Raw genomic sequence first — 26,773 nt, 5'->3', positions numbered from 1 at the left:
GTTTGCCCCAAGAACACCGAATTATTATTTTCGCAACGCGAAGAAAAATTAATGCTCCCAAAACCAAGAACTGATTATCTGAAGCGTAGCTTTAGTTTATAATAATACACTTTATTTAAAGAGGGTAGCAAGGAATCAGTTACAGAAACTAGCAAACTTATGACCCTCTATCTAAATTAAAATTACAACGAGCATAAGGTCGATTCCCAATATACAAAGTCTAAGTACAAAATAAATAAAACTAAGGAAATATAGAAGATCTACATCAATATAAATGAGTATAAGAGCTAATGATATGGCTAGTGAAATATATACAAGAATATGATTAAACTATGACATGGTGTAATTCCTGCTGCTCTTTAAATAAGATATTTACAGTTACAGTGGCGCTCTTCTATGGAACAATCTTCCTGAGGAAATGCGCGCATAAAATTCCTTACGTCTCTTTAAGAGAAGTTCCGATAGACGGTTTTCTGATCAGTACTCCCACACGGCAAATATGTAAAACAGTTTTTGAGAATTTTTAATTAACTTTCTATGTTAGACTGATGATTTTAACCGTGTATACAGCTATTTCAAGAAAGGTTGTCGCAAAAGTGAACGCGACAATCCCGAAAAGTATTGTGAGTGGTTTTGAGTTCACTCTTCTTCAAAGAAATTTGAAAGAATGGCATGAGAGGCCATAGACGTATGTTTGCGAGTGCTAAAGGAAAGCAACGAAAGTAGGTTTCAAGCTACAGTGTCAGGGAACAGTGTATTGATTATATCCCATAGTACATTTCGAGATTGTGGCGTGCACATTTTTTCCGACAACCTTTCTCGAGATAGCTGTAAATATGAAGTTATCATTCATTCATTTATTCAGGGACACTCAAGTTTTCGGGTGGGGGACTGGTGGGGACACTTGACAAAAGCTCTGGGGACAAGGTTGACTCAGTGAGCGCGGAACAAGAATGTCTCAAGGTTTGCTGAAGAAACCTACTTCTCTTAAACACTTTCATCGCACAAGGAATTTCACCAAAGAAGTATGCAGGCTCCATCTTGTGAGGCATCACTGATTTATCCACCCACTCGCTCTTATCAGGGTCATAATAACGCAGGGCCTTGATCTTTACCCTTCCTTTCATAATTCTGTCCACTCTAGAATACACCCTGCCTTCAACACATGTACAACATTTACTAGTTAACATAAAAGGTGCCATCTGCCCGTCGTTTATTAACAGCCATTCGTTTATTGTAGGCTGGTACATTTCACTAGATTTTATGTTCGAACCAGATTCGTTAACACCACCAGTTATGAAAATTGTCCCGTAGGCGGCAGCTCCATATGGATCGCTTCTCGGTACTTTAAGATCAGCCACTTTTTCCATTGTATTTATCAAACCTGTCAACATCAGCCAGGATTCTACTTCTTTCGTTTTCTTGAATACTGCCACCAATTAAATAGATAAAATTGTCTTTTGCTACGGTGCAAACTAGTTTCCTCGAGGCCAGGTCAAATGTTGCCACAGTGTCCCAAGAGTTAGATTCTGGACTGTACTTTTTGATACAAGAAAGATGGCTTTTTCGACAGTGCGAGTCAATTCCACGAAAGAACAGGAAAACGCAGTCTGGGCAAGAGCTTTCATTGTCAGACATTAGAGCGAAGATTTCATCTTGATTATTAGAGAAGATCGAATGTAGTTTTCTTCGCCCGTCGAATGGCAATGATGTCCAACAGTTTGTGAGTGAATCGTAGCATATTAGCTTGTTGTTCGGAAACTCTGACGCGAAATATAGTTTACCAAGACAAGAGACGATCCAAATTGAATTTTTTATTAGCAACACTCCAGGAAAAATTGACCATTCCTTGTCTTGAGGGAAATAACAAACAATATGACCCTTACGGGTTGTGTTCTCGCGAGGTTTATAGTGAAGTGGTGCCAGATACTTTTCATTGGTGATGTCTATGAAAAAGAAAAGTAAAACAGGGACTTCAAACAACACTCTAGGCTTAACGTGGCCGAGCGGACGATTGCGATATTCTCTGGAGTCAAAGAATTTCAAAGTTTCCGTTACGAGATACATGCAGGATTCGTCGTCAATCACAAGATCACATAAAGCGATGCCATTTTGTAGGAAATCACGTGACGTGTAAAGAAGTCGAACTTCACGAAACAACTCGGAAAGGTTTTTTGTTCGGTCCTGTTTGTTGTGATAAATCCACACTACGATGACGATGAAGACGTCATCCTCGCAGTCAACGTGTATGTCGTCTCTTGAGATCCACATTTTGACTTCCTCGTACGACAGGTTGAAAAACTCTTCAGATTTCGTCACCGAAGTAAAATTTGCTAGGATAAAATCCCTGGTGTTGGACATCAAGTCCTCACAGCTAAACTTCTCTGCCAAGTAGTACATTGAGAGTGAGTTCGAAGAATTTAAGTTCCTTTGCAGAGTTCTTGGGGCGAGGTCCTTAAGATGAGGAAGTATCAGGTAGTCAGCTAGCGCGATTAGGCCTTGGGCATTGTCTTCAGCCGAAATTTGAACACTACCGGTGTAAATGAATTCCAAAACCTCTCTTAAACCAAGCTCTGTGATCATTTCCATCCTAACTACTCCCCCTTTGGCCTCTTTCATGTCACTACCCAGCAGTTTTTCAAAGAAGGGGCTTGCCTCTGAGAGAACACTTCTGTGAGCTTCGAGTTTCTTCCCATCTCCGGTAATCAAAGCCACGTCAAAAGGCTTCTCGACTACTTCTTGCTCGTGCGGAACACAAATCTTCGTTCGCGGTGGAATGTCAAGAGTGAATTGAAATAATAGGGGATCCATCGGTGAACCTCTTAGATGCTTTGCCCGGTGCCAGTGTGGATTATTTCAAGATCAGAATATTCACTGTATCCTGGTTCTAAACAATTGCTAGCTATCAGTGACGTCAAATGACGATGCAATTTGTTCTTTACCGCAGGTGATTTATGTTAATGTAAATGAACAAAAAATGTATGGCTTAAAGCGGCTACGTCACGCTATTTGCTGTCTTTTTAAAGAGCTAAAACGGTTTTCGCATCAAATGAATTCCAAAATAATGGTATAGTTTTGTTTGTTAGCCAATAGTCCAGTTTCGAATTAAAAATTATCGCTGAATATAAACATTAACGACACATTCATACAGGGTTAGCCTCGACTTAAGGTAAAATATTCGGAGATTCTGGCAAGCAAGTGTTTGAAATTTGAATATATACAATAGACAGAGTAATAACCAGGGCTGAGTTGCTCAAACCATGGGTAGCTTTAACCATTGGTTAAGCAGTATCAAAACCAATATGTTGTCAAGGTATTAAACGCTGGTTAACGCTAACCATGCTTCGAGCAACTGGGCCCAGGTCTTTTTCTCGTTGGAATTTGTGAATATATTACTTCAGATTAAGGCTAAGGCTGTAAAAAATGCGTCTTCACTTCTTTAATTCAGCAGTCATAGCGAACTCGAAAATGGACTATTTTATTGACCACCCTAGAGTGCAAAGGAATATCCCGAGGATCATAGTCAGTGTTTGACTTGTTGTTACATACATGTACTTTACTTAGAGGTTTAGCCGAGTAAATGTAAAAAGTACAGTTCGCTCTTGCATTTTTGAGGAAAAATGAAATAGTCACGAATTGTAAAGTGGGAGGATAAACAATAACACTGAAAAAGAAAGCTGCTGATATTCGTATTGATAAAAGTGTTTGATTTTGATTTCTCAATATTACAAGCCCATCAGGTTTAGCACCCCCTTCCCACTACCACTCACTACCCACCATCCCTCCTTCTCATCGAACGCACTCCCCTAATTTGCAATTACCACTAGTTTAAGACTATATTTAGGAACTGAAACTGTTTCCAATCGTCTGTTGCAAAGGATGACAAAGATGAACATGGATTGAAAATAGAATAAGTAGGGCCAACTTTTTCACGTTCAAATGTCACCAAAAACGTATTATGGATATTGCTTCCTAGTCAAATTTGTTTGATATCTTCCTCATGACTCTACAGATCGAGTATTCTGTGCATGGGTAAAGCAGGGGCGGATCTAGGGGGAGGGTGCAGGGGGTGAGCACCCCCCCCCCCCCCCCTCTGAGATGACCTGCGGTTTTCTAATACAACTGGCATTCTGCAAAAAAAAAACTGTGGTTTACTGCTGTTAAAGTAGAGCAAGAGACGAGTGCACCCCCTCCTCAAAAAAATCCTGGATCCGCCCCTTTAAAAGGGCACGAAGTAATAGACCTTATTTACGATACCCGCCATCTTCGCACGTGCTTTAGGATTGATTGGATAAAAGCAATGTCACGTGGTATTTCAGGGGGTAAGCTAGAGATAAAATCTGCCAATGTGGGAAATCGCGGTCGACCTTGTTTATTCTCTTAAAACGAAACGTCGATTCAATGGTCATGCAAAATGTGCTGTTTGAGTTTCGACAAAATCAACTTCATTCTTGCTCGTTGTGATGACTTCTACGGTCGCGACTGCATCCAAAAAAGTAAAAATGGTCACTTCCACCCACAATTTGCCAATATCGCATTTCATATAAAAAGTTATTCATTTTCTGTTGTCAAGAATAAACAAACTCGACCGCGATTTCTTGTATTGGAAAATTTTATCAATTGTTGGCCCCCTGAGAAGCCACGTGACATCAGTCCTTGAACGCGAGCAAAGATGGCGGTCATCGTGAATAAGGCCTATTATTTCAGCATGGAACTAACCCACGACAGCAATATCCTCGTGACATAACTGCTTTAAAATTAGCCACTCGAGAGCATTTCGAGTGTGTGGTGACAGTGGTTGTGGTATATTTAGTTTCGCGCTGGGTTTGCTTTGCTGGTGCACTGAGCTGCAGGTGAAACTGAAAGCGTTAGGATTGGGGCTTCCATATGAAAGTTTAACGATCAAATGGAAACAACTCTTCATCGATCAAAGCGATCGTTGAGCCTAGGCAGACTTAAGCTTATATCACAGGGATGCATTGGCTTAGGGCCTCACAGACAGTTTAGATGGAGTTGGGGTACCCCAGATAGGTGAGGTAACCCGCTTAGGTGGGGTAACCTGTCTATCCATATATTAATCTCTCATTTTAATGTGATCACGTTTACATGATGCGTGGGGTAACCCGCCAAATGTTACCTCATCGACCTGGGGTCCCCCACCTTCATGTGAACAGGCCCTTAGTATGCAAGGGAATAGGAACAAACACATTTCACCAAACTCTTAGGCCCGGTTGACACGTCGCATTTCGCAGAACTGAATCTCATGCAAATAAGCGGGAACAAGAAAATTATTTTAGTCGAAACATGTTAAACCGGGCGTCCAACATGTCCTCTCCTCCTCTTTAAAGTTTTAATCCTTTGCCTTTTCTTGTTGGAACTGTAGGCAAATTAATCATCCACGTTGTAAGACGAGAAAGCACAGAAATATTTCGCAGAAGTTTTAAGTCAAGTACCACTATGAGAATTTAAAGACCTTTCAAAATAAGAAAGGAGGGGCATAGAAACTTTTCTGGTTTCAGAACTTTAATCTTTTATGTTGAATTTTCCACTCATTTTTCTTTTTTTTACACAGATTCTTGAACAGGGGGCTCAAAGCTGTCTCTATCAATCTTGGCACCAGTCTCATCTGTGCTACTGTGGGCTGCTCCTTCACCGTGCATCTCCATCAACTTGCCGACTGCACAAACAGAGCAAAGTACGCGGCATTAGATCTCGGACAAAATCAATGTAACTAGTCTACAGGGTTGCCACTCATCAGAAAGTTAAAAATTCCCTGACTTTTCACTGACCTGCTATTAATAATAATAATAATAATAATAATAATAATAATAATAATAATAATAATAATAACTGTTTATTCACAAATCCAAATCGGAAAGTGAAAAGGAGATAAAAGAGGTTATCCCTTTCTAGTTTATCTCCTGATAATAAAATACATTAAGAAATAAATTATTTACAACTGTTTAAAATAGTAACTATATATGTATATAAAACATCACACAGTAAAAGAACTTAGTGTTCACTAGGAAAATCTGTAAGGTAACGTCTCAGTCTGTTCTTGAAAATATTCAAATTCTCTGCCTCAGCAACTTCCTTTGGAAGATTGTTCCACTTATCTATTATGCGTATAAAAAAAAAATTGTTTAAAACTATTTAAAGTTGCTGATGTAAGCTTAAGTTTAAAACAATGGTTGGCTCTTAAGGGCCGAAAATCATGTGCAAATGTGAAAAATGCCGAGAAAAATGCCGAGGGATCAAGTCCAAGTGATGGCCATTTAAGGAGCTTTAGGCGTTCTTCGTAAGGCATGTCTTGCCCAATATTTCCAAGGGCGCATTTAGATGCTCTACGTTGTACTTTCTCCAAGGTGTTTAAGTCTTTTTTAAGGTGCGGACACCAAACTGGAGAGCAGTACTCGAGTATCGGACGTACTAGACTCTTATAAAGTTTTGAAAACAACTGAGGATTTTTAGGACCCACCGTTCGCCTAATGAATCCAAGCACACTATTTGCCTTATTTGCGCATTTGTTAGCTTGCATACTCCATGACAGGTTCGAAGTAATATAGATTCCGAGATCCTTAACTTCAGATACAGCTTTTAATTGGTTACCACATAGATGGTATTGAGGACTTGAGTAATCATTTTTTTTAGAAATGCGCATCACTTCGCATTTATCTGTGTTAAATTTCAGCTGCCAGACATGGCTCCAAGATTCCAGGCGAATAAGATCTTTCTGTAGCTCTTCAACATCTTCCTTAGTATCCCTGAGTATCCTATACAATTTCATATCATCTGCAAAAAGTTTTGTGCTTGACATAATGTTTCTTGAAATATCATTAATATAAATTAAAAATAAAATGGGTCCCAGCACAGTTCCTTGGGGTACACCAGACAAAACGGAAGTCCAAGATGAGTAATGTCCCCGCAGAACAACGCGCTGGTATCGATTGGTGAGAAAACTTCTAAGCCAAGACAGGAGTGGACCTTGGATACCATATGCGTGTATCTTTGTCAAAAGGCGTTCATGTGGCACCGAGTCAAAAGCTTTTGAAAGGTCCAAAAATATAACATCAGTTGTCAAACCTTTGTTTCTCCCGCTGGCCCAATCGTGAAACGATGATAATAATTGAGAAAGACAAGATTTCCCTTTCAGGAAGCCAAATTGCTCCGGAATAAAGACCTCGTTTGAAATAAATGTAATGTTTACATTTGCTTTAGGTTTTTCTGCAGGTCATCAATATTTTTCTCTTTATTTTCAACTTTTTCCGCTTTTCGCAGACAGAGCAAGAAGGACTTTGGAAGAAAGCATCCAGAAGGAAAAACACTGATCACAACTACTGCATGTGTCAGGCAACCCTGGCAACCCTGTCTACAGTCAACTCTCTCTACAACGGACACCTTCGGGACCGGTACTTAGTGTCAGAAGGAAACAAAAAATGAGACCTGTCCCACTGAAAAAAAGTCAATACGAATGACGAAAGAACATCAGGGAGGGGGGGGGGAGGGGGGAAGAAGAAACCGTGTGGCAACAACGCTACATGATGGAGACTACACCCACCACTGAATCACGCGAAGGATGTTCATATAGCGAACAACCGCGCACTACACTGTAAATTTTCATTTGTAATTGCATAAATAACTGCAAGTTAATAAAACCACATTTTTCTGTACCATTTAGTGCGACTTCAACTTACGATCAAATTTGGGTTTCTTGAGAACCTTCACCTTCCTGATAAAAACGTCATGAAGAGGGTAGATGGACTGGCACGCCTTCTCAATGTCACGACCAAAAGCATCTGGGATCCTATCAATAAAATACAGTCAATAACAAGCTACCGTGTTGTCTGAAAAATACTGATAATACCACATACATTGTGGTAAAGAAAATGCTGTCCAGAGCATGCACTTTGATCTTTAACATACCATAAAATTCCCAAAATAAGCCCCAGGGCTTATATTTTTCAAAGGCCGTTTTTGAGCAGCCTTTTTTTGGAGGGGCTTATATTCGGAGGGGCTTATCTACGGAGGGAAATTTGCGTTTGAAAATCGATTGCGCCAGCCTTATAGTTGGAAGGAAATTTACCACTTTGGCTTTGTTTTACTTTGTATTTGAGGGCAATTTTCCAAGTACAAGCCCCCGGGGGGCTTATCTTTCAATCTTATAGAGTCGAACCTCCATGTGTGACCCCCTCTCATAAGCGACCACCTCCCATGACCGACTGCCTAACCAAAACAACAAAACTTTCCCAGTCAAAGCCTTACAGTTGAAACCTCTAGTAAATGACCACCTCCTGTAATCGACTGCGACCACTTTTTGACCCTGAAAGTTTTATGATTTTATACTGTTTTTAACCTCTCTACTTGACGCATTCTTTGATCTCTATGTTCGCTGTGAGCTCTGTGCTACTTTGAATACACAAAGAACTTTAGCAACAAAATGAAACTACACAGGGCGTAACTTAGAAATTGCATGCAATAAATAATTATCTTCCATACAGTAGATGTGCCCAGACCTCTTCTCAGAAGGGGCCTCCTGTGGTTCAATTCTTGTAAGCCACCACCTCCCGTAAGCAACCACTAACTCTTTGCATTTTGGGTGGTTGCTTATGGGAGGTTCAACTGTATAAGGAAAATTAAAAAAAATGGTTTTTCAACTAAATAGAAAATTCAAGGGGCTGTGTCATAGCTGTCTCGTGCATTTTGTAACTGTTGCCAATTATGATTCCTTAAGCACCATGGAACTTAATGCTAAAAGCTTTTTGTCCAAAAATAACTCCCAGTTGCTAGTGGTACTTTCATTTAATGTTTTGAGTGATCATTTATATGTTTCACTCAGTTTGCTGGCAGTTCTTAGAGTTAGACTCTTGATAAAATTTGTGACCCAGCTCCTTTATGTCAACTTTACCACCATAAACAGAATGAAAACCTCATGTTTTGAGCATTAGCCCTTCCTCACAGGAGTGTATTCCTCTGACAAAGAACTTATGCTTTTCATTATTTCTATGGTGGTAAATTGATTTAATCCACTCAATTAAAAAAAACAACATTTTGTTGCCCTGAAACAGGTGGGTCACATGTTCATGTAAGACCCAAGATAAAATCGCATCACAGACTTTCTCAATACTTACAGCTTGTTGACCGCATCTTTTAGGTCACCAGTGCTGACATCGCGTGTGATAATGTCCACCATCTTCTTACGGATGGCTTTCACCTGTGAGTGCTTGGCATAAGCTGTCTTCTTGATTTGGTTTTGACGTTTTTTCGTGAAACCAATACAGAACAGCCTCAGTAGATAGCCATCAGTGGTTTTGACATCTACAGCTGCTTCGATAAGAGTCTGAAGGAAGAGCATTTACATGATGTTAGCTGTCCGAACATAAATCATAAGGAATATTTTGAAGTGAGAAGTCACATTTACATGTACTCTTATAGTTTTATGATAAAGCTTTGTAAACTAAAAGCTTGCTGGTGATTCACTAACCTGCCATTTTTTCACAAGTGACCTGAGCTTGTCTGTGGTCATATCCATACCATGGAAGTTGGTGAGGCAGTTTTTACCCTGGACATCCTCACAAATGAGTTTAAACTTCCTGAATGCGACCTCATCGTTCTGAAGGTCAGCTAGTGATACCTCAAACACACGTCCCTTGAGACCATCAGAAGCAATTTCTGTCAGAAGTCAAGAGATTGGAAAGAAATTTGGACTAAGTGGAAAGTGCAAAATGGCAGGCAACCAGAAGAGCCTGCAATCCTAATCTACAGATTGCTATTTTGCATGTACAGCAGGTATGTACTAGCCAGCTTTGATTGGGACTTCCACAATGCACATTGATCTTCTATCACTTGTAATCTGATCATATGCATTTCGAGCCTTTATCACACCAAATTGCTCAAAAGACAGTAAGTTACCACTCTCTCGTGTCGCACGTTAAACTATTCTTGTAGCGTGCTATGCGATTCTTGTCGTGCGCTACGTGATTCCTGTAGCATGAGATGGCCTAGAAACGTCAAGTATCATGGCCAAAATTCTTGAGGGATTTAATGAACCAATAGTAAAGCTTTAACGTGACTAACGTGCAAACCAATTTTTACCTCTCCGACCCGTAGACTGTTTGAAGGATCGGTATTTCTGTATTTGCGCAAAACAGGCTTTTAATAAGGTCGCTTTATAACCACTGCACTACCTTGAAAACTACCTTTTTTAAAAAACTTTAAGATGATAGCTTTGCTTGTAACTGCCTGCAAGTTTTGTTAAACATTTCAAGCTGAAATGATTCGTAGACCGATTGGCAACGTTTCCAAAAGCACAGCTATAGCTTTTGGCTTCTTTTGGACAAACGGATGTGCCAGTGAACTCTACTGGAAAAAATTTACTTGTGTAAATAAAGATTGAAAAACCTGCGCAGCGTAGTACGTGCTATTTTATGTGGCACGTGCGCTCAAGTATGCCATCAATCACGTGAGCTAAATTTAACGAACTTTTAATGGTATTTAGTCTTGTATACCCTGAAGAAGGCAGCATTGCTGAAACGTTGGTTAAGATTCTTATAATAACAGCGTCAGTTTTAGAAAATTTTTAAATTTACAGTTTGGAAAAAAATTTACGTCGGATAATTAAAAACCTATCAGTTCATAGAGCAGCTATAAAATTTAAGCCAATGAGTTTATCGAAGTGCAGAAAAGCGCATCTTTTCACAGTAGGGTAGTATGCATATACAGTACCTGAAAAGTAGGTTTCAAATTACATGTGTTTTGACACTACGCAAATTTGCGTCCTTATTGGCCTATACCCTATTTTTCAGCCAAAAACTTAGCTAACTCACATATCAAAGTAATAGCAAAATACACAGTTTCCATAATCACAAAATTAAAGCACCACAAGTAATGGTAAGATTTCCACACAGCCTCATGACATATGAGAACGTTACAAACAATAAATGTGCCGGGCCAGAGGAATTCTTTCCGACACTACGAGCAGAGGTTTTTTTCTGGCATGGCCTTTAACCTTTACAAAGTCGTTTGCCTCACTTGTCACTTGTGTAGTTGATTTGTTTACACCCCAAGAGAAAACTCTGCAACGAGCAAGGAACACACATAAATTGTGTGGTTCCAGAAAATATCCATACCCCCCCCCCACGGATGGTTCTTCCGATTAGACCCCCCCACCCTCTCGGAATTTCCGTTCCAGAGGGGTCATGTATAACCCCCCCACCCCCCAGGAATTTCCTATTTTCCTTTTCATGGTCTTAATTTGCCATATTTAGAGATAATCGACCGTGTACCGCTTAAAATTAACTGTTCTCATCTTAAGACACATTTTTTTTTATAATCTTTGACCTATTTGTAATCTTTTACAAGACAATATGTATTTCTTACGTAGGTAAAGGACGCTTGATAGACTATGAGCGGTCTCTCTTTTTTAATATTAGTCCTTCCAGTGAAACACGAGGCAGAACAGAGATTAATAAGTTTATGTCATCTCAAGAAAACATTTAAAACATAACTTTAAATTTGAATTATTCATTGAAATAAAACTATGTGAACATTTTCAAGTTTCAAAACGAATCTACCTACAGACAAAGTTAGACAAAGTTGATGTCTGGTACTGTAATTAAGTTTCACTATGTACACGTCTTGTCTAAGACAGTTTCATCTCAAATGCAACATTTACAGCATAACTTCAACGTTAACTACTGATTTAACATTAAACTATGTGAAGAAATTCGAATTTCAAAACGGATCTACTAGAAAACTAACTTACAACAAAGTTTATCCGAGTTGTTTGTTCGGCCTCGGGTCCTAAAGTCACCACAAAGTTGATCTCTCGATGTTTGTAATTAAGTTTAACTTTGAATGAATTACACTTGCAGTTAAACAAATCTCAGGAATTACAAAAAACCTATTTGGGTTATAAAAGAACAAAATATGCAAACATTCATTTTGCGTCCCATATTTGCATCGATTCATGTTCAGAAATGAACATCAGTGAAACATGATCTATTTCGTTGCCTAGCACGTGATCGAAAGTCTTCTCCACAAAGAAGGAACAGATCGTTATTATTTTCGGGCAAAAGTTGATTTGGCGAAAGGTCTGTTGGACAAACAGCTTGCCTTCAATGGTACTCTATTAGAAGTCAATAATAAAATACAGCAAAGGTCTCATTTGGGTCGTCACGCAACGCTTTGTCGCCACGAGCTCACTGAATGTCAACAGAAATTTGCATAAAGTTGTTTACACAAAGCTCGAGAAATATATCGCCGAGTTAGACGACGTTTGTTCTCGATTAGCGTAAGTTTTTGTCAGACTATCTGCAGTCGAGTCCACAATCTAGATACATGTTCGACATAAAGAAATTATTATTAATCGATGCGCTAGAATTTATTCCCAGAGAAGTAACCTGTTGAGAATTGCGATCGATTTGCCGGAAGGACGATATTTATTGAAAGACTTCGTCAAAGTCAAACGTTGGACGGACCGACCGTTAGCTGTTTAGAAACCACCGTTAGATCGTAAGAGCAATCCGTTAGAGCGTTAGAACAAATCGTTAGAGCGTGTGGACAAATCGTTAGAGCGGAGATGATAGCGAACTCCCAGCAAAGAAGACGATCGACGTTTGAGACAAACATCTTGAAGTTTTTTTTCTCAAAAGGGCATCTACTTCTAATTTTTGTTGTGCTACAAATCAAAATAATCCACATATACTTAAGTATGTCTCGTATGATCGATCGCGTCTTTTACAACCCTGTGGAAAATTATTCTCGTGGGCACCCCCTGTACCCCTCGGAAAATTCTACCCTTTAGCCCCCCCACCCCCTAGGAATTTCCATTAACCATCCGTGGGGGGGGGGGTATGGATATTTTCTGGAACCACACATTGTTCACCTGGTTAAATCCAGTCTTCAAACCTGCTAGTCACCCCCCACCTCCAAGAATTTGAAGGTGTCTAAACAAATGCACAAGGAAACCACAGACAGCTTGCTGCAAATGTTTCTTTCGGGGCATATACAAAACAGCTAAGCAACCAACAAGTGATGCAAATGTCTTTGTAAATGCTAAAAGCCATACCAGGCTAGGCGGAAAGAACGGCTGAGCCGTTCTTAATTGAAACAGGCGTTCCTAATTGACTCAGACGCCGAACTTTTCATGTACTTAATTCAGTGTATTAGGTTCGGCTCATAAAAAGTACGGCGTCTGAACCGGGTTTTACCCCCCCTTGCTTAGAATAATGGTATAAATTTAATAGATGGACAGCAAGTGCATGGAAAATAAAATAAAAATATAGAAAATACTCACTGGTTCCAGCTGTTCTGGTCACCATAGTTTTGCCAATCTGTCGGATGGTGAACATGGATGGAGCTTTGACATCGTACCAATCTTTTTTGGTGAAGGGATCAACGCTATTGACAAAAATATCAAACATCAATTTAGCGGAAATTCAAAGACACACTTGCGAAAAATGTCGCCGCTCCCTTATTTGAGTTCTCATGATTTTATCCCATCCATTTTTAATATTTTTGGAATAAATTCTATGATTGCCGATTATTACTTGCTGTAACTAACGGGAAACATGACTTGTTGCTTATGATACATCCAGCTGAATCCTATACAAATTCTTGCCATCCGCCCATTTTCGTTACATATAATAGTTCTAAAAAGATGCTGAAATACTTCTTGGATGGCAATGATAAATTTAATCACTCACATTTTCTTTTTAAGACCCTTTTTTCCTTTGGTCAGTCTCTTGTTTTTTCCCACCGCCATGATGGATCGTGGATCGAGCAGAAGAGGACACTTCATGCCTCGCTCTGGCGCAAATCTATTTGGATGGGCGCTGACCATATGACACTGTTTTTCTAACATGGCGGACGCAGCGGAGTCTTTATTAAAGAAGAATTCGTCTGTGAATGCGTGATCTTTTTAATATTGTTAGTTTCATGTAGCAGAATGCAAAGTCCATTCGAAGTATTAGAGTGGAATAGTGCATCCAAGGAGCAGGATTTACTTATCGATCAACTGTTTGGCGATACCTGTACCAGCAACCGTTTTCAGCCCAACGGTGATCATGAAGGGAGCGAGTTTTTACACATAAATGTATCAAAGAAAGGAAAAAGAAAAGCATTGATTAACGACGAAGATACAGAAAAAGCGAAGAAGAAAAAGAAAGAGAAAAGAGAAAGGAATAAATTCAAAAGAGATCTAAAACTGACTTCTCAACTCGAACAAAATGGATTGGAAGACGAAGAAAGTAAGCTTACTGATCATACTGACAAGAGTGTGAAGAAATCAGAAGGGAAACCGAAGGGGAAAAGAGTAAAGAATAAATTTAAAAGAGATCAGCAGTGTAACTCTCAACTTTTAAAATGCAAAAGCCAACAATATGGGTCCGTCATTGATGAATCCATTGATGAAAGCAAGAGCTTCAATTCTGGAAAGGAAGTCGAAGAGAATACTGGCTTTAGCAATAAAGATAAAACAAAACAGGTTGCAAGCATTGATTCTGCATTGCTTTCAAGTGCAGATGCTAAAGCTAAGATGTTAAGATCTAGCAGCTGTGAACCTGTTGAGCATAAAAGAAAAAAGGACAAGAAAAAAAGGAAGAAAGACAAAAGAATTAGTGATCATGCCTCTACAAATGATGATTGCGATGTTTCAAACATGGAACAAACAGAAGCAAATCATATACACATAGGAAGGCCTCAAACCAATAACGATGAAAAGGATTATTCAAAAACAAAATTGGACAGCATTTGGATCACAAAAAACCAAATTAACATAGATCAAGAGGTGGCAAGTCCATCTTTTCCCAACAATAAATCAAGTCTTCATGAGAAGATGTCAAAGCAGTTGGAATCTTCAAGGTTTAGGTGGATTAATGAACAGTTATACACCACAACTGGAGATGAAGCAGCAGCTATGTTTTCAAAGGACCCTGGCCTATTTGATGTTTATCACCGAGGTTTCACCAATCAAGTCAAACTGTGGCCAGTGAATCCTGTTGATAAGATTATACAGTGGTTAAGGAAAAGGTACATTGTACAGTGTATATGAAATGATAAATACAAAAGGGAAGGCTAGATGGGGAATATTTCTTTCAGGGGATGTCTAATAATTACAGTCAGACTGTTACAGTTTCCCAGCCAACCACAATTTTATGCTGCCTCACATTTTATACTCATCACTCAAAAATGAGGAATTTATCATATGCAGTACACACAGCATTCTCAAAGATGGACATCTTTAGGACCAGCACTAAGTGTCTGTCTTAGAAATGTATCTGTCCTCTATAGAGTCAAAGAAAACACAGAAGAAAGGTAGACAACATCTGTAGTGGCCTGCATAAAAAGCAAGGTGAAGGCGGCATTTTGCACAAAGCACGAGATGAGGTCCATTGTTCTGGCTCTTCCCACATTCACTACATGAACGTCGCGCACCAATTGGTTAGTTGATGACACATTGTTCCGGCGAGATTCTGGTATGATTGTCTTGAACAACATGGCCATCATGCAGTCATGTTTTTTTGATGATGCTGGTAGAGAAAGCTCTTTGTTTATTTCCAAATGTTCCAAAAATAAAAGAAAAACAAAAGAAATAATTAAATTTATTACTTAAGAGGAAAGATGTTCTTGGATTGCTTCCAAGTGGGTTAGGAAAAAGCCTTTATATTTACTACCTTTTTGAAATTAAGTGTTGACAGGCAAAACACAACTCATAAGCTCATTCTGCAACTGCTCTTTCTCACCGCTGTGTTTGGACATACGGTAAACTAAAATTTGACTGAGCAAATCTTATTTTTGCTGCACTGACTCTTACATTATTGAAGGTGATTCATGCCCTTGTAGTTGTTATTTCTTGTGGTTTATGCTGCTGTCGGTGTTTCTGGTAGCCAGAAAGGTGACAATTTTCGAGTAATGGATCATGTTTTCATTGGTCCTTTTGACATCACTGCCATCAGTCAATATTTGTAGGCGTAGATGGGTGCAAGAGCCAGAACAATGGACGTGGTAACAGCCACTTTATTTTTTTCTTCTCCTCTTGTCTCGCACTTCACGCAAAATGCCGCATTTGCCTGGCTTGGCTGATAAAGTGCCTGTTATGCAGGTTACATCAGTCTGTAGCTATCTACTGTAGAAGACCATTTTTAGGGAGCTATCCATCATAATGTGGTGTCCATGAAGAAAGAGTTGAATGTATTATTTTGTTGTTCTTGCTTAACTTGCTTTGCAGACCATCCTCTCAAGTGGTTGCAGATTTTGGTTGTGGAGAAGCATTGATCGCCCAAAGCATCACAAACAAAGTTTATTCATTTGATCTTATAGCCAAGAATAAATTTGTTACAGCTTGCAACATGGCTAAGGTGGGTTTCCAGTTTTATTTTATCCTGGAAAAAGGGTATTTGAGAAATTTTGGTACGTGTAGTTATGTGACTGTACATCCATTAATTTTGTCGGTCCACCCATCCATCGGCACCACAGGGCAACTGATGTTAAATCTCACACTTTCTAGCTAGTGTGGGAGCCTGCAACCTGATATTTCGCATCCATGTTGTGATCAATGGACAGCTGCTAAAACAGGGTATCCATTGACCAGTCTCACATGACCATGTCATGGGATCAGTTGTCATTCTATTGAGTTATCCTCTGATTAGTTATTAGTTTTCAACTGATCGCAGGCTCAACTCAGTCCAAGTGGATTTCTATTACAAGTTTACTATTTGAAGTAAATTAATGTATAAATTTATTAACAGGAGCATTGCATTTAGCCTGGGTTAATCTATATCTCTAATCTATATTTTACTTGTAAATAAGAGCAGTATAAAGGTACTGATAGACTTTGTAAGTTGCCCTCTTATCACCCAGTATAAATACTTAATATTAATTTACATGATAATAAGAATCTAACACAAGTTTCTTACATGTATCTTATCTAGGTCCCCTTGAATCCTTCAAGTGTAGATGTTGCTGTGTTTTGTCTTTCTCTCATGGGAACAAACCTTGTTGATTTCTTGAAAGAGGCCCACAGAGTCCTCAAACCAGGGTACTGAGTCATTTCTGTCTTGTTTCAGATTAATTTAACATTTTTAAATGATTTTCTAAATAGCAATAGTTTGGGTTTTTGGTTTTGTTAAAATCCATGTTCTTGAATCCAAAAGTAGATTTTATGTTTCTTAACTAATAGTGGAACCTCAATCTAAAGTATCCACATTCTGAATGAATTCATTGGATCATGGCTAAAATCTGAATTCTAAGGTTTGATAATCAGTGGGTTTGTCAAGATTACGGTCTGAATCTGTAAAAACTACACTAAATTCACAAGAAGTGATACTCTTGTGAAAATATATGCATCCTACCGTGATGTTCTCACCTTTTAATAATTTGCTAGATGTTAAAGATAATAATTATCATCAGATTTCTCGTTTCTTTTGTTGTAACAAATCAAAAGAATCTGAGATCAAGAATCTATGTTCTGTCTTTAATAATTTTCCCAAATAAACATACAATTCAATCTTCAAGGGCACCTGGATCCCTTTGACATTTCTATAGCACAGCCATCGTAAACTGCAGATTCCTGCAATTTTTCCCCTAGTCGTGATCTGCCTGCTCTATAAGATGCAGTGTCAAAGGTTTTACATTGAATATAGATGAAGGTAATTTTTGTTCATAATTTTTAGGGGTGTTCTGAAAATTGCTGAAGTGACCAGTCGGATAAAAGACAAAGCACAGTTCACCAAATCTCTCTCAAGATTGGGATTTAAACTTGAAAGTGAGGTATGTGCCAGTGTCTGAGAAATAACATTGAGTACAGTGTTTATGCACTGCAGATTAAAAATTTAACATACATGTGCATTGTAAGCTTTTTGTTTAAAAGTCGTGCCTTTAATTTAAAGTTAAAAGTTGAACATGAGGGTACAGTTACAGTGTATAGTCCCTAGCGTTGACTAAGTTAATAATATGCAAATGGTTACAAAGATTAATGCTTAAAATCCTCTGGTACACGCTAATTATCTAGTCGCCATGACATGTTGCTGCAACTTGTCATGTAGAGTGTTCCAACCTTGACTATCATGATTTATTAGCTAGGGTAGAAGAACATCCCTGAAGGGGCACCAACTCAACTTTAATACTGTTATAGATATATATATGTTCAGCTTCCTTCAGATGAGATGGGGGGGGGGGGGGGGTAAAATGTTCTGTAGTTATAACTTGAAACAGGACCCAGCTTATAAGCTTCTTAATAGTTTGCTGCTTCTTCTCCCATCTATCCTGTGTTTTAATCTAACAGAAGCTTAAAATGTCACACATTTTGTTACAGTTATGATTAAATGGTAACAGAACTTCATGTTGTCCAATTTGGACTAGCTGTAGTCATGCTTAGGATCAGACCAAATTGGACCACTCATGCAGCAGGATTTTTGTGCAAATATTTCTCTCTCCAACAGAATTGAATTGCCTTAACAAGTTGCACAAAATAATGCACACTGATTAAGTATTATTATACCTTTATTATGTGCGATGTGTTGCGGTGACACCTATAAGGTTGAAATCTGTTGCGTATCCAGCATAAATTATTATTGCTAGGGTCAGTAGTGTTGAAAGCAGTGTGGTGTTTTAATGGACTTGATGATAACTATTGATCATGCCAGCAGCATACGACTAAATCTGAATTTAAATTTGAAACGTTTCCATCCCCATTTTTTCTGCCAGGACACTTCTAACAAGATGTTTGTACTGTTTGACTACATCAAAGATAAAGAAGTGGTGAAGGCCACTCCATTGCACAAGCTGGGAGGGCTGAAGCTGAACCCATGTATTTACAAAAAACGTTAATATATTACTGATCAGTATCCTTATTCTTATAATTCTTCACACTTCACATATTATACTCAGCCTCATTCAATAATAAGCTAATTATTCATCGCAAGCATAGTAGAGGAGACTGGTTATGAAAGCCGGCAAACATTAAAGTTGAAAACAACCGTGCTGTATCAGCTGTATGTAGTTTATGTTGGAAGCTCCCTGATCGTGCACAATTCTTTGTTTTTTCAGGGGCACCCAACGACTGTTTTCTATAAAATATCTGTTCGGAGAAGCAGATATTGCCTAGAATTTTCGTTTACTTGAAGACAGCTAAAAATTTCTAGATGACCGTTCCATTTACAATTTTCGAAGCTTTTCCAGTAAATTCGCTATGATTTTCTGAAGTTTGATTTTTCACATTTTACTCCGCAGGTTAGGCTATTTTTCGTAGTAAAAAGGAAACTTAAAATTTTTGAACTCAAAAATGCGATGTAGAAAGGAATTAAAAAAATTCTCACTTGCGTAAAACGTTAAATTGCATCTAAAATTTTCGGGAAAGAAATACTGGAGCCCTGATAATTTCGAACAGACTCAAGTTACCCTAGGATGACCGAACAGATACAAATTTTATAGCGCCGCTTAGAATGCATTTCTAGAGATCTAAAAGTACTCTGGATAGCCTAAAAAGTGTTTTCAATGTATGTAGGAGGAAACCGTCGTTGGGTGCCCCTGTTTTTTGTTCATAAATTTGGCCTGAATAAGTTAATGCAATGTTTCTATTGGTCAGCAATTTCAAAATGATAGGAATGCTACTGAACGTTGTGCAAGGTCAGGTCCAAAAAAGCCAACAAAAACATATAACAAAGGAGACTAACGGGTTTCATAACCATTTCACTTTAATAACTTTGGTGCAAGCATGTAGGAAAACGGCTGTCTGCCGAATCAATGCAAAGTTAGATCAGCAGACCTTGATGTAAGCTAGGATGGCGTCGCTCTAACTGTAAGTATATTGCATTGTGCTTCAATCAAAAAATGAGAGGTTCTTTTGGTCCAGTTCATAATAGAATTGGAATAGTGTGGAAAAGTTAGCTAAAAAATGAAGGTGGACCGTTTGAGTACAGATGGAAAGTTATTTGGCGGGGATAAAAGTTTTGTTTTAATAAAAGTTGGACGAGTTAGTAATAACGGTGACAGGGTTTTAGTCAAAAGGGTGAAAAAATTGCAGTTATCTCATTGCTGGTACCTTTATGGCAGCACCCTGATGAGAGTTAAAGGTGCATGCGTGGTTAAAGGGCGGTGGTATTGCGTTTAATGCGAAGTAAAGGATGCGAATATTAAAGGTGGAGCTGCGCTATAGTGGTGTAGAACCTCAGGCTAAAAGTTTTATTTTATTACAATTTAACGGCCGTACCTACAACTGCAAGGAAAAAGGAATGGAAGCATAGTGCCATAAGCTATCACGTATCACAGAAAAATAAAACAGAATAATAACTACAGTAACAAGTATCCTATCATCATTTGATCTGAAGAAATCAGAGGTCGAGGAACGAGAAAAAAGGGCAAGAAATTGGGGTCATAACTATGTATTTTTAATGTCTCTGCTTCTAGTTTCAAATGATATTAACCATCACGGAAATTTCGAAGGAATAATCACGCGTCACCCGTTGTGAAAAGATTAAATTACGCATCACGCTGCTATGCCCAATCACGCTTCACGCGTCTAATATGGGCCCGATCACGTATCACGCTGAAAATTTGGTTCCCATCACGCGTCGTCTCGGAAAACCTGTTTGCCACCCTGTTAAAGAGTCCAAGACCCCATATCAGGCAGATCTCCTAAAAATACACTACATAAGTTGGCTAAGAAAGCGCCATATATAGAAGAACTAATTCAGCCTGATAGATAAAAAAAATGTTCTTTAATATATAAAAGAAAGAGGATGCCACATTAAGAAAGCACTATCGTAACTCATTTTAAAGTACTATGGTGTGCTGGAGCATACAAACTGTAAGAGCCATACAGTACCTGACGGAAAGAGTAGATCTGTGGGATTTATATAGTGTGATTCATAATGGTAATTGAACTGAGTGGAGTGCAATTTGGTCTGAAATCATACGAGTGATTTCAAAATCGAACGAGCGTGCAGCGCGAGTTCGATTTGAAATCACAAGTATGATTTCAGACCAAAATTGCACGACTTGAAGTTCAATTACCACTTTATTACATCCATTTTGAAATCGCAGAATTTAGTTAGTACTAATATTTTATTGATCAAGTAGCCGGTTTGTTAAAAAGCCGAAACAAAAAGGTTTTTACATCTCATTTTGTATTCGAAACAGAAATGATGCGATATAGAACAAAAATGGTGCGATTTAAAACTGAAATGATGCGATTTAGAACATGAATGGCGCGATTTGGAAAAGATGCGATTTAGAGCAAAAAATGGTGCGATTTAGGAATAAATCACACTGCTGAGAGCCAATCAGATTGCACGGATAGCCAGTGATTTCAAAGTGGATGTAATAAAGAATAAAATACTGTGGGCCAGTTGTTTAAACGGAGTTTAACCATTGTTAAACAAAACCGAGTTCTAAGGCCTAGGTCAAACGTCGAACTTTTCATGAGACGGACCAAACTTCGTGAGTCAAGTTCATGAAAAGTTCGACGTCTGACTCAGCTAAGTTCGTCTAAAAGGTTTTAGATCGTCCATTTAAAAAATAAATAACTGAAAAGTAAAGGCTTGTTTATAGTGAAAAATGCGCTTAACTTATCCAGCTAGTTTACGGGCACTCCTCTCAAATACTTAGAAACTGTTGATTCATAGAACCCTGGACCGCCGGAATGCGAGTCTGACGCGCTGACCACTCGGCCACGTTCTATCCGTCTGCCTCTGACGGATAGAACGTCTCCCGGCTGAAACGTCGATCTTCACATGAGACGAATTCGAACTAAACTAGAAATTAAAAATTTGTATGAGAATGCATCTTTAGCCTTGTTCGGCTAAAATTGCTTTTTCGTCTGATTCAGTTGATCGGTTTGACGCGTCCCAATTTCGACGTCTGACCCAACAGACTTTGGTCCGTGTAGTAAAAAGTTTGGAAGTCACGTTTGGTCTAGGCCTAAGTCTCTTTTAATTTTCCCCAGGGTTTTATCTAAACACCATTTATTGGGAACAGTTTTATGAAAACATATAGAGTAGACGAGAAAAGTATTTATCTCCTTAAAGTAACCCACTAAGGAACACATCTCCAACGATTTGTTAAACGGCGGCTTAAATTAGACTTCGTTTAAATAATCGACCCTGTATGTTTATTTTAATAAACATGCATTACTCTGATTACTTGGGGTTTAAAAACCTCAGGAAATGTATTATGTAAAGTATTTCTAAAAAAAACCTTTAAGAACATTTATAGAACATTGTCAGGCTGAACTCTCACTAAGCACCCGATTAATATGAATTTGATCAGCCTGAACCCCGAAATCATAGGTCGAGTCTTTTATACGAAAAACTGCATATGCGATAAACTGTATTTGTCAACGTTAAACAATTCGTTGTCCATTATTCGAAGCTATAGGTTCTCTGTCTATAATTAACTTTCTGGTAAACTGCGAAAACCCATCTGCAGACCGCGCAATCACATTTTCTCCATTTTAATACGAGGAAAAAAAATGTTCGCCCTTTCTTTTGAATTCGTCGTGGCCGCTGAATAAAAGCGCCAAAGACTCATTTGTACAGGGTTAGCCTTGACCGAAAGTAAATATTCCTAAATACCGACAAGAAGGTGCCTAAATTTGAGTTTAAAACACAGTTGTACACAGGTCCTCTACTGACTGGAATTTTTTCGATTGTTTTTACCTTAGCCGATCCTGTAAAAATGAGTCTTCATTACTTCTATTCAGTGAAGTGCATACGTACATTCAAAATTTTACGCGAGTAAATAAAATAGAGGTAATTTTTTTTTTACGATTATGCGCGGCTTTCATACATCACCTCTATTTATTTACGTACGTAAAGTTTACGGGCGTATCTTGCCTTGTCCCTGTTTTCCCAGTCTCTCTCGATCAATTCACTTCGGTGACGTATCCAAGGCGAACGCACAACTTAGCTTGGACCACGTGATCCGAAACGCTCTGCCCGCGCAGAATAATGAGGCCTAGGGACTAGACAAGGGCGTATCCACGTAAAATTTACGCGACAGTGTAGGGTGGATTTCAATGCATGAAAGGTCGGATGTAGACGTAAAAAATTGAAGCTCGCTCAACTAGTCAACTTCACGTTTAAGATCAACACTTTATATCTTGCCTCTATTTTATTGAATACCTGATTAAGTTTACGTGCGTGTACCCGACAGTGGAAATCCAGCTTAAGTTAGCAAGTTTCACCAAGAGAGAATGATCATTCTCTCTTGGTTTCACGTTTTAGTCACGAAACGACGGCAAAGATATTTGCAAAAAACGTGATGCAGGTGCAGAGCTTTTTTTTTGTTTATGTTGCTTTTTAACCGTTCTCGTTGCTGTTGCCTCCGTTGGAGGTCTGTGCTTTCATAAAAACTGTTCACAATAAATGATGTTTAGATAAAATCGTTGGGCAAATTGAAAATGACTTAGAACACGGTTTTGTTAAACACTGGCTAAACTACGTTTAAATATTTGGCCATTATTGTTTTAGTTTTATGTAATTGCTTTAGTTTAGAAAGTTCATATCGAGTAATCAGTGCCATTTTTCAAATAAACTATTATTATTATTATTATTATTATTATTATTATTATGATTATTATTATTATCATCATCATCATCATCATCATTGCTATCATTATCATTATTATCATCACCATTTGAAAATAAAACTCTCAGTTGCAAAGATTTTTGCCATAAGCTTTCTATAATGTACAAGTCGATACAGTCTACCTTAAAACACACTCGTCCTTATAACAAAACAATTATGGTCAAATGTCCGATAAAAGTTTACCACTTATTAACAGCTGTATTCACCATTGCTGGAAAGTTTGGAGTACCACAGCCAGTCACTGGATCCCAGCCAGTGCTAGCATAAAACCCAATATCCCCAGGTAGACATCCTTCATTGTGTCCAGCAGTAACATCATACATGGTCGCAGAATTCTGGTACAGAAAGGGGTTCAAGAATCCCAGTGTAGACTTGTTATTTTGTAACCGTGCATCATTTAGCAATGAAATGATGCCAGCCACTGTTGGAGTAGAAGCCGAAGTACCAGACTCAGTTTCAACGTGCATACTTCTCACGATCCAGAATTCATGACACACAGCGGATATGTCAGGATATCCACGGCCATTTGGGTTGAAGTACGATGTGGGTGGGATATGAGGCCCTGACTTCAGGTACTTTTCAACAACTTCATTTTGGTACGAAGGACGCGCAAATAAATTACTGAATCCTCCACCACTAATTTCATGACCATATTCACCAAACAGGGGATGATTGAATCCTGTACCTCCAACGGCGGTGACGTATGGGGATGAAGACGGGAACATGGGCCGAAATTTTGAATTTTTGCAAGCGGCCCCATAGTCACCACTGGCAAATAAGAATGTAAGCCCCCTTATACCAGCTTTCTGGAACTCTACATTCATCCTGTTCATGTATGCTACATCAAGTGAGTCCTCAAAGTCAGCGTAGCTAACACTATGCACCCATGGGACCTCAGAACGATTGCTTATATCCGTAAGCCACTCTAAAAAGGGTTCTTTTGATTCATGGCGACCAGCAGTGCTCCAGAACCAGGTTGGTACCATGGCACCAAGACTCATGATATACTGGATGTCCAGGCTTGCTTCTGAACCAGGGGGTCCATTGTTTGGACCAATGACTTTCGTAACTTTTTCTAGGCGTTTGAAGGAACCACCAAATATGTCAAAGAATTTTCTTAAATCTGCAGGACTATAATATTCTCCCAGAAACGATGCTATTGACTGGCGGTTGTGAGGATGGGTTCCAACAACATCAGACACATTATAGCGCTCCCGTAAAACAATAGGATAGACCCCCGTACAGATGAGATCCTTATTTAATATGTTGTCTAAAAATTCGCGATGAAAACCTTTAGACGACGTTTGGCCTTTTACAACTGGAAAGTGCAGCACGCTGCCCACAAAGTCTACATGCTGGGAAATACTCTTAGGAATACAATAGTGTTGGAGAGATCGAATAACAGGCTTCGAAATTTGGGCGTGCTTAAAACGGTGGAATTTAGCACCAACAAGCATCGCTTCAGCAGATTCGCAGGACATTCGGCAAGTCATGAAATCTTTCGTGAAGATAGTGTTGCAGTCACTCGATTGGACACCATGACTTCTAAGCCACGCCTGGACGTTTGAAATCGTCTTTTCTGATGGGGCTATCAACTGCGTTAGTTTGGACAAGGAGAGGTGCTTTCCATACTCCTTAGATCTTGGATCAGAGACTTCCCAGAAGACACGTTCCAAAGTTTTTAAGTTACTTTGCTTTAGGGCAAAGTTCAAAAATATTTCTTCCGACGGTGGCAGTCGCTCAAGCTTTTCCCAGCCTTGCACTTTCCATGCTTTGACATCATGGCTCTTTTCCAGGATGACGTACTCTTCGGTTCGTGTATTACAGAAGCCAAGACTGAGAAAGGTAAGATAAATTAACATTAACATGGAGTTGATCCCTTTCGTCTTGGATAGCCTTCAGAAACTGGAGGAATTATGCGATTGTCCCGGGAAAATTAAATTTCATCAATAATGACGATCGATGCAGGCTTTTTTTAAAAATGTCAAAATACGTTATTGAACAATTATTATGATCGCAACGGCTGTCAGGGCATATCTGCCAGGCGAGGGATACCAGTTTTTATATTCTTAATAGAGGAAAAACGAATGTTAACGTTTTGCAATTTTTAGACTCGTTTGTGATGCTTTTCTTCTACCTTATAGTGAACAACGAACTCGTTTACGAGCGTATTCGCTAGGCTAATATACATACGTTTTTCTCTACGTCGAATGAATGAGTTATATCAATTAGGCCGAATTCGAACTGTCAAAACCTGACATGCTAATGCGTTGTTACATTATACGAACAAATTTTCTTTTGGTTGGAAACACTGCGAAAAAAAAAGATTTAAGACATTATTTAGGGCTGTCCTCTAGCAGCGCCCAGAGGCCCCCTAGCGCTTTATACAATTTACTCTTGGGCGACTAGGAAATCTCAGTTTTTTCAGAAAAAGGATATGTTGCCTGAACACCCTGGATTTCACCGTCTCAGAGTATTGGGCTATCTAGAATGTTTTCATTAGAGCATATCCTTGTTATTGCTAACAAGAGTAACCGATAGAAAAAAAGCTAAGAAGAAAAAACTAGGTTGATGAGGGAAAAATAATGATTTTGAAAGTGCTCGATGCAAATAAAGAGGAAAACTCCTACTCTTACATCTCGCAACAATTTCGTATCTTTAGCTTATTACATTAGGCTTGTTTTGATTCCATGAGAGCAGCCAATTCAGGGAGCTTCCAACTGAAAATGTGACAAATACTTGCAAGAAATTTTGGCAGTCTAGGTGTACCTTGTTATCGATTTTATGATAACATTGACAACGAATTGTGGAGTAAACTGGAAACTTTAATTGTAGAATTTTCTGATCTTTCCTTTAGCTTTACAATTCGATATAATGGTCTGCGTTCAATAATTTGAAGTGCCAGCTTGGTTACAGAGACTGAAGAAGGCCTTTCATGATGTGTAATTGTACTCGAACTTTTGAAATGAATTTACCCACAGTTTATATGCAATTGTGAATTATGATTATTATTAAGGGATACGCCAGCTTGGATCTGGATATAATGATAGCTAAACTCGGAAACATTTTCATTTTCATTTTCCCAATCGCACAGCTTCTCGTCTTGAAGATTCTGTCCAGCGCAAATCACGGTCTTGAAGCCATTTGATCTGACGTCATCCCAGTGATCTTAGACGATCTGTTGGTGCCT

At 38.8% G+C, this 26,773-nt stretch overlaps 4 protein-coding genes across 4 annotated transcripts; 1 reads left to right on the top strand and 3 right to left on the bottom strand.

The window, feature by feature from the left end:
• Positions 1-857: 857 nt before the first annotated feature.
• On the bottom strand, positions 858-2,811 carry LOC140948984 (kelch-like protein 28). Its single transcript, XM_073398239.1, has 2 exons — positions 1,887-2,811; positions 858-1,429 (listed from the first exon to the last, which is right to left on the bottom strand). Exons 1-2 carry the CDS (start codon positions 2,809-2,811, stop codon positions 858-860), a joined length of 1,497 nt encoding a protein of 498 aa, XP_073254340.1.
• A 2,694-nt stretch (positions 2,812-5,505) lies between these two features.
• On the bottom strand, positions 5,506-13,804 carry LOC140947440 (small ribosomal subunit protein eS1). The gene is made up of 6 exons (XM_073396547.1): positions 13,704-13,804; positions 13,295-13,398; positions 9,482-9,669; positions 9,129-9,337; positions 7,695-7,804; positions 5,506-5,677 (listed from the first exon to the last, which is right to left on the bottom strand). The coding sequence occupies exons 1-6, from the start codon at positions 13,796-13,798 to the stop codon at positions 5,565-5,567; spliced, it is 819 nt and encodes a 272-aa protein (XP_073252648.1). The 5' UTR covers positions 13,799-13,804; the 3' UTR covers positions 5,506-5,564.
• An 85-nt stretch (positions 13,805-13,889) lies between these two features.
• On the top strand, positions 13,890-19,150 carry LOC140947439 (uncharacterized). Its single transcript, XM_073396546.1, has 5 exons — positions 13,890-15,027; positions 16,226-16,355; positions 16,929-17,035; positions 17,670-17,766; positions 18,703-19,150. Exons 1-5 carry the CDS (start codon positions 13,946-13,948, stop codon positions 18,823-18,825), a joined length of 1,539 nt encoding a protein of 512 aa, XP_073252647.1. The 5' UTR covers positions 13,890-13,945; the 3' UTR covers positions 18,826-19,150.
• A 3,452-nt stretch (positions 19,151-22,602) lies between these two features.
• On the bottom strand, positions 22,603-25,493 carry LOC140947903 (tripeptidyl-peptidase 1-like). Its single transcript, XM_073397119.1, has one exon. It carries the CDS (start codon positions 25,449-25,451, stop codon positions 23,763-23,765), a length of 1,689 nt encoding a protein of 562 aa, XP_073253220.1. The 5' UTR covers positions 25,452-25,493; the 3' UTR covers positions 22,603-23,762.
• Positions 25,494-26,773: the final 1,280 nt, after the last annotated feature.

Source organism: Porites lutea, chromosome 9, assembly GCF_958299795.1.
Source record: "Porites lutea chromosome 9, jaPorLute2.1, whole genome shotgun sequence".
Lineage (NCBI taxonomy): Eukaryota > Metazoa > Cnidaria > Anthozoa > Scleractinia > Poritidae > Porites > Porites lutea.
The sequence above is the reverse complement of the archived record's forward strand: the minus strand, read 5'-3'. Positions and strand labels throughout refer to the sequence as shown.